The 12342-nt window shown below is 42.7% G+C and overlaps 1 protein-coding gene across 1 annotated transcript in view; it reads right to left on the bottom strand.

Annotated features, from left to right (window-relative positions):
- The window catches only part of AGPS (alkylglycerone phosphate synthase), a gene marked incomplete at its 5' end in the record, with an annotated part of 57546 nt that extends 50030 nt beyond the window's left edge, over nucleotides 1–7516 (bottom strand). The window contains one exon of the mRNA XM_082484498.1: nucleotides 7320–7516. Coding sequence (XP_082340624.1) covers nucleotides 7320–7516 — 197 coding nt within the window. The remainder of the gene's footprint in view (nucleotides 1–7319) is intronic.
- Nucleotides 7517–12342: the final 4826 nt, after the last annotated feature.

Here is a 12342-nt window from a genome sequence, read left to right as displayed (position 1 = left end):
AGAATGGAATTTCCTCATTACACAAACGTACCATCTAGTCACATAAATCTCAACAAAACTTCCTCCTTCTCCAAAATAATCAGATGATCTGGTACATTATACACAAAACAGACAAACAGGCTAATTTACTCAAAGGACAAGTGACAGTTTCATGTCTTGTCTTCAGAGAAGCAAGATGAAAGTGCAGTTCAACCCAGCTGAATCAATGTGACTCAGGTGCAGCAAAGCCAAGATGCTCACATCAATTTCCTTAAAATAACCACCAGCATTTTCAAGTCAATCACCAGCTGATGCTCAGCATTATGTATGGGTTGTTTTAAAATACTCAGACACTCCTGTTCTGTGATCCAAGAACCAGTGCGTTCTTGGAAATTAGTTTAAAGTGGCAGCTTTTAGGGCTACCACATGGGTTAAAGCACTAGCATTTGCCTAATATAACCACGCAAGTCTTGCATATTACAGAGCTCCTGCAAAACTCAGCACATGGATGCAGAACGAGGTAGTATTATAGTGCTAAGGAACTACAACAACAAGATGTTACACAAACAGCAACTCTTCAAAGCCTACCTCAGCTAGAAATTCAGAGTTCTTTCCACAGGTGATACTGGAAGGTTACTCTCCCTCTCCTCTAGAGCAGTCTGGGTTATATAGTCACACTTCTCAAACAAGCAAGCAAGCCACTCCAGAGTGGTTTTGAAGCCAGTAGTAAATTAGTATCAGGTGCCTGGAAATTTCAAAAGAGAACATAGCCCAAGGAATCCCTTCAAGAGCTACTTTGCAAAAGCATGATTTATCGGAAGAAGAATGCCATGCTGCAGGCAGGGTGTATCCACTGTGTTTGTCATTCTTATACCTCTTCCCTCTTGGAGGATCTTCCCTGCAGCAAACCAAGTGTAATCGCTCTCAAGTCTGAAGTCAAATAACATGTTTCATAACCTTAGACACATTCAAGTTCTGTAGCCCACACTCTCAGCTGCTAAAACTGCACATACACCTGATTCAGTTGCTATTCTGTTTGCTGAATATCTGATATGGCAACACAAACCTGGGTTTATATTTACAGTTTACATCTACAGTAAGCAGGTAATGCAGACACAAGATTTTAGACATAAAATAAGACTTTAACCTTTAAAGTACCCTAAAGCAGTGTGCTTTTAAAAAAAAACAACAACCAAAAAAAACCTACTCTCTGATAAAACAAACATTAACTCTCCTTACACATCCCTAGCCTCAACTGTTTCATTACTCTTCATTTCACCACATTGTAATAAACAAAGCCCCAAGGAATGAGGAAATTGATGTTTCTCTAGTGTTCCTTCATAGAAAGCTTAAGTCAATTAAGATGAATTAAAGAGTCAAGAAAGCCAAGACATTATACCTGTGCTTCTCCATATACACTTAGCCAAATGACGATTCTTGTGCAACAGAATACTTCTATTGAAGTTATCTCTGTTCCACCTACTAATTCAGTTGACACCAGTTTCATTTTTATCTTTAAAGAGATTGCTCTACTACAAAAATGCATGCACATGGCTACTTCCAGGCAGTAAATAAACAAGCACTTAAAGATTTTTTTCAAACACTACAGATCAGTTCTTTCAGAAGTACTTTTTGAAAGCTTGCAAAACCAAGCCACCTGCTTCACTATCTTAAAAAAAAAAGTCAATGAAGGAATCAATTGTCTGCCATTTACTTGCTCAAACAAAACAAGATCAGTTCCTGGACAACACTGTTTTATCTATTGCATGAAGAATTTTTAGCATGCTCTGTAGCAAATACAGACAACTGCTGAAGAACACTTTTTGACCTATACTATCAACCCTGAAGACTTGCACACAACAGCCCAATTTTAGATATAACACTACAGAAGAATTACGCTTGTCCATTACATTCAGTCTACAAGTGATTTTTAATACTTCACGTTATTTGTTCTCTACTAAAAGATATAGTAACATTTCAGGAAAGCCTAGTTGGCTGCAGCCCTTTACACTACAGACATCCTTACTTTACTCCAGCTCAAAGTAGCTTTTAGGAAGTCCAAGTAATTACTCTAGTCTGTTGCATTAACAGATCATTCTACTCAGTTTAAATAAACAAATCAAGTTCAAATAAATAGCTAAATATACACATTAATTTTCTTGTACACAACAGTTCAGATCTCAGTAGATATCAAGAGGCCAATCTAAAAAATCCTTTCAGTTTTTGCTGTAAATTGCTACATGCTTTCATATAATAATCCATATGGTACTGTATATATTAAACATACTTTATACTTCTATCTTCTATCTAGGGTTTTTTTCTAATAAAATTTAGCCAATTACTACATCCAGTTTGGTTTACTTGGTATCAAATGACCTAGCAATACATATTATATTAGTTACATTCTTACAGAGCTCTTGACATGCCATCTGCCCAACATTCAACTACTTGGAGCTCAATGACAGACAGGAACTGCTGTTGCATGTGAAGTCACATCTGCCTTCCGATTATGACATGTTCTTTTATCAGGCTAATGTTTCCATAAGAGAATCTTCTTACTTTATGTGTTCATAGCATTCAAGCATTAACTTGACTAGCAATTAACCGCTTTGATGCGATCACAAAGCCTCCTGTGAACTACCACACCTTCCTCAATGCAACAGGCTCTCCCTCTTCTGATTCGTTAGCTTTCTAGTGGCACATGCCCTTTCCTTCTTTGCCCTAAGTTTCCACCACCTTCAGCTCAGAAGTCAGCTATACCAGGATTCAGTTCAGTGTCAAGTGTTGCTTAAACACTGTTGTCTAAAGAGTTAAGTGTTTATAATAAAGGCTGCCCTGACTATTGGTGGTAAGATATGAAGCCTCTTTGACATTACTTGTTAATTTCAAGTAGTATCAACTCCTTAGGAGTTAATTTATGCTACTGCTTAATATACTCATAATCATTACCTGCAACTACAGCAAGAATTGCAAGAGTCTATATAAAGGTATGGCAATGTTAACACATTAACCTGGGTGTGAACGTGACATAGAGCAGGCAGCTGGCTACACACTCATCCCTTAGTTTACCCTGGATAACAGTATGCCCATAATAATTAAGAGATCCACAAGCCTCTCTTCATCCCACAGGAAAGAAGCTTCTCCACAAAGAGATAGGAAAATCAGGAAATCCTGCCCTGCTTTTTCTTGCTCCAGGGCAGAAAAATTTTAAGCCTACAAGCTACTGAGTCAACATTTAGTTAGACTCAATCAATATACACTTTTAACAAGGGCCAAATTGTTTAAAGGTTGATTTGAATAAGTTATACTACAAGCAATTATGGCAAGATTAACATCAGTGCATGCTCCACCTCTGAGGCACTCTTACTTTCTAGCATACGTAACAGTTACTCTGGTACAACTGTGTTCTCGGGAGTTATAGCACCTTACTGTTTTCAAAGCAGTACAAGTTGAACAATTCATGTACTTAATCTTCAAAAGAACTGTATGCAAGTTTTTAACTCGTGTCTCACTAAAGTGAGCTTACTAGTAACCAGTCAACAAAAGTCAACAGCATAACATGAAAGTTTAGAAAAAGAAATTTCAAGGAAGAGGTTTTTTTCCAGCTCAATTTTTTTGGAAAGTTTTCTAGCATGCTTATCTTCCTGTTTAGCCTTCAATGCACACTGCATAACTAGGAACCCCACCTTCCACTGCGACACCAAATTAAAATATACAATTCAAGCCAGGAATGCCACCAAGAAATAACATCTCTCCACTCATAGTACCTAAGATGAATATACTCGAGTGAAATCTAAGAATATCATTGCTTGTCTTTTTTGAGGAATTTTCCCATCTCAATAACCATAATTTTAAAAAGTAGGAAGCATATTGCAAATTGATTTGTTTGAAGATCATTTAGCCTTCAGAGACCTTTTTATTTGTAAACAGTGACAGTTAGGTGAGCACCTACAGACTCTCAGTCAGTTTCACATACTCTCCTTCCTCCCCTCACCAGTGATGAAAAATGTCTAGATAAGATCCTTAACAGTTTGGTCTTTGAACAATCAACAAGAAAGCCATGTTTCCACAGGTGCCTGTCTAGTGACTATTGGATAAGCAGATTTCTGTGATCAGAGACATCCACCTAAAGTACTACAAAGGGTTTTTTTGTCATAGGAAGTTTTCTACTTTGCAGAAGAAATGCAACATGAGGAGAGTGCACCTAAATCTGGTACAATAGTGTCTGTAGCTTTGACACCATTCCAAACACTACAGGAAAGAGGCAACAGGCAAAAATGTAGCTTAGGCACAATTTTCATTCTTTTGGCTGCAGCTTTGCAAGGAAAAATTAAAGTAATAGTTCAAGAGAGGCAGATGTCCTGGCTTGAGGTAAAACAGAACCAATTTTGTTCACCAACTTCGCTTCTTAGCTGGGCCTCTTCTAACTACTGGAATTAACTGCATATTGTGCAGACAGTGTTCACTCTCTGAGCAATAAGATCAATTGTTCATAGCTGATGCCCAGGCATGGTATGCAGAGAAGCTCCTGCTTATACTTATTGCTATAACCCCCAAGGCCAACCAACCGTGTTATTTGCCCCGTTGGCGGGTCAGAAGTGGAAAAGCATAGTGGGGTCCCACCTGCAGGGAGGAGCGGACAGGACAGGTGACCCAAAACTGGCCAACAGGGTATTCCATCCCATCTGCCTCATGCTCAGTATAAAAGCTGAGGGATCAAAGGGTCTGCTCTCTTCCTTCAATGGCCAATGTCTGAGGAGGACTCTGTCTGCCCGTGATCCCAATCCTGAATGCAGATCCGGAATCCAGCTCCCATCTGTCACTGAGTCCAGCCTGGGACTGCCCCAGTGCCAGCTGGTGACGTGATTGTCATCTCAGGAGCTTGATACTGTTTTGTATATTTTTTCATTATTCCTTTTTATTATTAATATTTCATTAAAGTAGTTTAGTTTCTTCTAAACTCATACGTCTTTTTCCCCTACTCTGCCTCTCTCTTTGAAGAGGGGTAGAGGGGAGCATCTGTTGGTCCCATCTGGGGTCCCTCAGGTCCCCAGTAGTGGATTTTGGCCTAAACCACAACAGCAGACAAGCCAAATCACCATACAGAAGACTGCATGAAAAAAGCATCTGGGTTTGGATTGTCCTAATACTGCTGATAAAGCCACGCAACATCACTGTACCCATCTATAGGTCAGTTATTTTTACCAGATTTTTCAATCCAGCTTTAGGTCTCACAAAAAGATCAACCAGCTCCAGATTAGCTGAATGCCGCTAGAACAGGATTCAGGTACTCATCACGTGCTGCCTCCAAATTAGTATAGGCAACAGCATTGTCTTTCTCCCCCATCACTCCAAAACCTCGGTAGTCTCTTAAAACACAAACTCTGCCTAGATCTTTATATCCAAGCTATATTTCACTATGAGAATTTTCACATGCAATATCCCAAACATGTTCAACCATGTTTCAGATGTTCAGAGGGAACCTTAAGACAGAGATACAGCTCTCTTTAAGGTTCTTTCGTTTCTATACATACAAAAGGCTGGGCTGTAGGTACAAAGACAGTTGTACCCGTGGTGCAGACCAAGCTTTCCAGCAGCTCCCTTACACTCCTACAGCAAAGTATGCAGCAGCTATCCATTTTGGTCATATGCTCCTTGAAACAAGATAGTTTTTATTCTTAATCCAGAACAAGTTTAGAGTAAAAATAGCAATCCATTATGATCCTGTAGCAAATCCTAATATGGGAGAGCAATATCAATAACTTGTAGAAGTACAGGTGTTAAGTTCACTATGCCTCTGTTTCCACAGAGAAAGAAGCTATCCTTCAGGTCACATGCATCTTCACAAAAGCTTGTTTCTCCTGCTCTTCAAGGATGCAATAACTGGCTGTAGAAATTACACAATAATCTATTTAAAATAAATCCCTGAAAACTAGCTAAACTGATATTTTTTCAGAAACAGGGACTTCTTCCTAAATCCAAACCAAAGAAAAAGTCAACATGGAAGACAACAATTTTGGAATGACCCATCTGTGATTTCTCCCAGTGAGCAGCACTGTTTGACACACCTCCTGCAAGAGCATCAAATCCTCCTCAGTGAGACCTAGACTTTCAAAGTTGTTAACATTTGACTACATGCCCATAACATCCCAGTCCTCCCAAGGCAAGCAAGCTCAGCTTGTGGCCCTGAGCCACAAATGGCCTGTTAGAATAATTTAGACTGACCCTTGCTCTCTTTTTGAAAAAAGCTGAGAGCAAATGATGGGCTGAATGGATTTTTCCTCAAAGGAGCAACAACTCTCTTATCCACTACTTGCCATATCTGCCTCTTTACCACCTCCATACTCCAACATACTAGTCCCTGTATGCAGCTCGATGGAGAGCAGTAGGTTGTCTATAACATAACCCTTAAAATGCTCTTACAGGATAGCACACCAACAGACATATAGAAAATCAACACATACAGAATATCCCATCCAAGAAAGGGGAAATCACAAAACAAATACAAGTCCATCCCAACAGAAAGGTGGGCCTCATGATGATACATGAAACTACATCATGGTTATTATAATAGTAGGCTTTAAAAGAATCTAGCAGAAAAATAAATCCAAGAGCCAGCGAAACAGTTTTGAGCCACACAATTTGACTATTTGCCTTCCTTTATTCTCAGGTCACGTGAGATTCCTTACTACTAAACACAGTAAGAAACAGAAAAAGTAGTTAATATGCTTAAAACTATGCATTTCTAAGAAACTTGAGTTAGAGCCCAATGTATGAGTACTTTTTTGGCAGCATTCACATAAGGCGAAGGTTCCACACATCTGTGAACAGAGGAGGACTGAAAGCCCATACACAAACATTGCTTCTCACACGTGCTGCAGTCTTCATCACAGCTGCCCCAAAGTATTTTACAGATATTGAACGACTCCTCCAGTTATTAAGGTGCCTATGAATGACTTTCCATTTTAACACAGTCCCACTTACTACAGACACAAGTACGAGGCTGCAGACCACCTTCCTTCGGTTTCATCCAGCTCCTACAGCGGCGAATCGCTTCAGCACTTGACCGGCGGTTGGGCTTCGCTTCCTCCTCCCCGCCGCTGCCTTCCCCACGTCTCCCAGCCCCGCTATCCCCGCCGCTCCCCGCGGGGCCTCCCCCGAGCCCCGTCAGCCCACGCCCGTCCCCCGGCGGGAGAGAGACCGCTCTCCGCAGCACAGCCTGCCCTAGCGCCGACCCGCACCGACAACCGGCTGCTCCAGGAGCCCGCCCAGCACGGCACGGACTCCCCCCGGCGCGGCCCGGGGCCCGCTGCCCCGCGGGGACCCCCGCCTGCACCCACCGCTTCTTCGGGATGGAGCCGGAGGCCGGCCCGGCAGAGCCCCCCTGCGCCTTGCAGGGGCTCGGGGAGAGCGCTTCCCGCTCCGGAGCCCGCGGCGAGCCCCGCAGGTGCCCGGAGATGATGCGCAGCCGCCGCCGGGCGGAGGACGGGGAGCCGCCGCCGCCGCTTCCCGCTGCCTCCTCCGCCGCGGCCGCCATCGCACTTCCGTGTTGTGCCGCCGATCGCCGCCGGGTGAGAGGTCGGGCGAGCGGAAGGCCCCTGCCGGCGCTCCCCTCATATGGGCCGTCCCGGCATGCACCGCCGCTCGCGCACCGCCCCGCTCCGCCCCTCCCTACCCCAGGGGAGCGATTGGGCGCGCGGCCCCGTGAGGCGGCCCCGGCCCGCTGAGGAGAGGGGCTGCCGCCGCCCCGGGAGCTGAGGTGTGGGTCAGGGCGGCCCGCCCTGTGCCGTCACGCCGCCCCGCTCGGCTTTCCTGTCCTCCGACGGCCACGAAGGACGCGCGTATTGCCAGAGCTTCGAAGCCGGGGCCCGTTTCCATAAGCAGTTGTGGGACCCGCCGGAATAGCTGCCTGCCTCAGCAGTTTAGGACTTACGTGACGAAAGGAGAGAGGGGGAAAATAGGCGTTATTGGAGATTTCTCACATCTTGTGCTATGATTATCACGTCTTTAGATCTCTAAACAGATTTCAGAGAACACAGAGGTGCATGTTCCTTAAAGATGAAGATTGCCTAAGTTAATGATGAAATGCTAATTAATGGCAATAGCATAGGTGGGTTACTTAAGAGATAGGTTGGTGAGGTGACAAATAATCCGACAGGAGTTAGAGATTCTATCATCATTGTTGACAGGGACACAGGGCCCTGGTGAGTGGAGGGCTGCTGAGCCAGGTGCCTCTGCCTGTGTAACCTGGCTGTTCCCACGCCATACATTGCTAGAAGAGAGGCTCCAGGCTCCCCGTGATCCACCTCCCCCCTAGTAAACCCACACCACAAAATCAACGCTGACTGGTGGGAATATATCCCCTTCTGGAGCATCTCTCTTGTAAGGAGAGGCTGAGAGACCTGGCTCTGTTTAGCCTGGAGAAGAGAAGACTGAGAGGGGTTGTCATCAATGCTTATAAATATCTAAAGGGTGGGTGTCAAGAGGATGCAGCCAGACTCCTTTCGGTGGTGCCCAGTGACAGGGCAAGGGGTAATTGGCACAAACTGGAACAGAAGTAGTTCAATCTCAACATGAGGAAAAACTTCTTTACTTGGAGGGTGTCAGAGCGCTGGAATGGGTTGCCCAGAGACGTTGCGGAGTCTCCGTCTCTGGAGGTAATCAAAACCTGCCTGGATGCGATTCTGTGCAACCTGCTCCAGGTGAACCTGCTTTAGCAGGGAGGTTGAACTAGATGATCTCCGAAGGTCCCTTCCAACTCCTATAATTCTGTGATTCCGTAGCTGGGACAGCCATGCCTGGGTACAGAACTGTCAATCCTCACCATGTTTGAGCCCCGTGGGAGCAGCTGGGATTCACACTGTAGCATCACTTTGAAGAGGGAGAAGAATTGGGATTTAAGGGGAAATATAAATGTGATGCCAACCCCAGGTGCTGTCTGCTACTAGGAATCTACCTTCATGCTGTGGAATGCTTTGGTCAGCTTTGAATTTCCACTTAGGAAAAGATGTGGAAACTGGAAAGATTTTAAAGGAGAACAGATGAGAAGAGGGTTTCTTTCATCAGAGAATGAAAAAAGGCTGAACAACCTGGGTCCCTTAAAGAAGACTCAGAAAGATAGGTTATCAGTCTTCAAGTATGTAAAAGACTACTATGAAGTGAAAGGGAGCAGTCAATCTGCCCTTCATGTCCCAGCTATCTTGGTGAGAAGTAATGAGCTCAAACTGCAAGACAGAACTTGAGTATTAGCATTAGACTACTTTTTAATGGTACTGAAAATGAAAAACTGTTGTAGTCTGCCTAAGTAGAGAACGAAGTCACCTTCATTAGACAACGTTAAGAACAGACAACATATATCTATCAGAGATGATATTGTCACCTTCATTAGACAGCGTTAAGAACAGACAACATATATCTATCAGAGATGATATTGTTGTAAGCAGTTCTGCTCATGGCAACATGATGGACTAGATGACCTACTCAGATTAATTCCAACTTTTTCCCTGTTATCTGAAATACCTCACACTGTTGAAGCCTACTCAGTTGCCACACAGGACCTACTTTCATGGTTACTGTTTGCAGTTTGATGGCGTCGATCAGTTTCTTGGAAGTCTTGAAGTGGAATGCTAATATCTATGTGATTACTAATACTTTCTTAATGACATTTTGCCTATCGTTGATTTATTTGTTCATTCCTTCCTCATATGTCCCTATGCTTGTAATGTCATGTATATGAGGTAAAATCATATGAAAATTCATAAAACCCTTACCTTACCCTCTTTCCAATCTCTTTCTGGGACCTATTTCTCCCATGATACTTCAACATGATACCTTTCCATTAGCTAAGCAACTAGCAGAAAGTTCTCCAGGGAGCAGCATCTTGCCAAAAGTTCTCCAGGGAGCAGTATGTGGTCCACAAGCAGTGAGACTTTGGTTCAGTTCCCTACTTCACATGCAATATTGGTGCCTCTTTGAGTAATAGCTCCCCATATATAAACCAGGGATAACAGTATCTTCCTAGAGAGACTGATTTGAAGATAAATATGCTTAAGGACTGTGTGACAGTACAGGATCAACCCCTATAAGACCTACTGAGGAAAAGCAGTACATAAAGGCCACCCAGGTATTATTACTATTTGTTTTGCTTTTATTCTCATGACTGTTAATTGATTTTATGCCCTTTGTGTACTTTGACTAGAAAATAGTCTGTAATTTTCCTGGGGCAGGAACTGCACTAGTTGCAGTGGGGTCTCAGCTTTAGGTTAGGTTTCTGGTATTATTGCAACATAAACAGCTGTTCCGGTAGTTTGATAGTTTGGTTATGGAGTTAAATTTCCCCCCTGTGAATAATTTATATACTACTTTCTGGAGTAACTCATGCATATCCACATTTAACTGTCTGCTGCTGTGGAGGCAGTCTGTAGGGAATAAACATGGGTCCCTCGACTGAGTTTCCATTCACATTGTTTACTGAAGTTCTGGGTATAGCTGGGGGGGACTTTAAGTCACAGTTATCTAAATCTTTCCACATTGCTGAATGCTGGCAAAGAGATACTAGATTCATTGTAGTAGGCTTCAGATTTTCCTAGAATGTTTCTTTGTGTCACAGTCACTTGTAAGTAATGAGCCCATTGCTCATTTATTTGATCATAATCATAGAGGTTCCCAGTAAAAAATTGAATTCACTTAGTATCTGATAAGCATTATTTATCACCACCTCGGAACTTAACTCTCCAAAAAGTTCTCAATTAATCTTCAAGTGTGTGTGTGGCTTCCACTAGGGGCATGGTGGTATGCTGTGGAAACCAATGAGAGCCCTTGTCTTACACAGAGCAAAGGTATAGCTAAGTGACACCTCGTTTTTGTGCAAGAGGGGTCTTTGCTAACAGTAAGAATGTTGAGTTCCTGCCAGTGCTCTACATGCAATCCTCAGCTCCCTTGGAAGAATGGCAATCTTCATAAAGAGAGGCAGTAACATAATGTACTGGCAGATCATGAGGTTGCTGTTTCTCATCATTAGCCTGAAGAGAACCACTGGCATATTTTCAAAAAATATGTCTAATTGATTCATATAAAGTATATCTCATAATTAGAAGTGCTGAAAGGAAAACTTAGGAAACACAGTTTTGAAAGTAATATGGTTGTGACACCAAAGAGAACTGGTTTCAGTAAAAATACCAGCAGATCTACAACATGGTAGTTTGAAGTATGCTAATCATTGCCAAGCCAAAGCGGCAGCATTTGCTATTCCATGAGCTGTCCTTCCCACATACCTGAGTGCATCTGCAAGTGTGAGTGAGATGCCAGCTCAACATGACACTCCTCATATCATCAAAGACCTGTATTTCCAGAATTCTGCACATTGGCATTTTCAGAACACATAGTTTTAAAGAGAGTTTACAGTGTAATACAAAAATAAAGTAGCCAAAATACTTTAAACTTTCAGAGGAGTCTTCATAGCAAGGTGTCTCAGAGCTCTGTTACGCAGTAGTCCCGTGGGAGAGCAGAGAGGGAACATGCTGCTCAGAGCAAATGCTATGCTCTTGGGCAGCCCATACACAGGCTGTGAAAAGAAGAGACTCTACTGACAAATTTTCTTGCCTTGAATGAAGTTCTTCAACAGATTGTTGAAAATCACCTAATGTAGCATGAAAGCCCTTGAGATGTAGGTATCAGATGTGGAAAATTAATTGATGGGATACACATCCAGCCTTCGAAGCTTCAGCAACTTACAAGCTGCTGAAGCAGCAACCATACACGCATCTAGAAGAGAAGGTAGAGTACTATCTTCAACTTAAACTGTAAAAAGAATTTTGAAAATTTTCAAAGTTTTATTGAAACCTGTGATAGTTCCTGGCCCCAGCTGAAACTAGCAGGAATCACCAGTGCCATAGTCTGTGCCTGTGTTGTTCCTTTACTAAGTAGCAGAAAAAGGTTGTGGGTTTTTTTATTTATTTTTATTTTTTGTTTTCAAAGTAGCACAGCTTTGAGTTACAAGATAATTCTTAATTCACCTCACTGCTTCTGAGGGCAACAGAACATTATGACAATAGTAGCCAATGAGAAAACGAACCTAAAGAATCCTTTGGGATTGGGAAATGAGAAACTAGCTTTTTTAAGAGTCTTCATTTCATGGCACTACTTGCAAGGTTAAAATAAGGAAACACCTACTTGAATAAGGTGTGTTTCAGATGTTCTTGCTTTCTCCAGTTCAACTATTACTCAGATGTGATTGACACTAATGTATTAGAACACCTTTTTGTTCTGTAGCCCTGTACAAAAAGCCACCACCTACAGAAGAGGTGGGGTTTTGAGCGCCCTAGGTACAGGATGGGTGTGGGACATCTACAGCTGAATCATGGG

Source organism: Vanellus vanellus (assembly GCF_965231255.1).
Source record: "Vanellus vanellus genome assembly, chromosome: 5".
Lineage (NCBI taxonomy): Eukaryota > Metazoa > Chordata > Aves > Charadriiformes > Charadriidae > Vanellus > Vanellus vanellus.
Note: the sequence above shows the minus strand (reverse complement) of the source record. Positions and strands in the feature narration are given on the sequence as shown.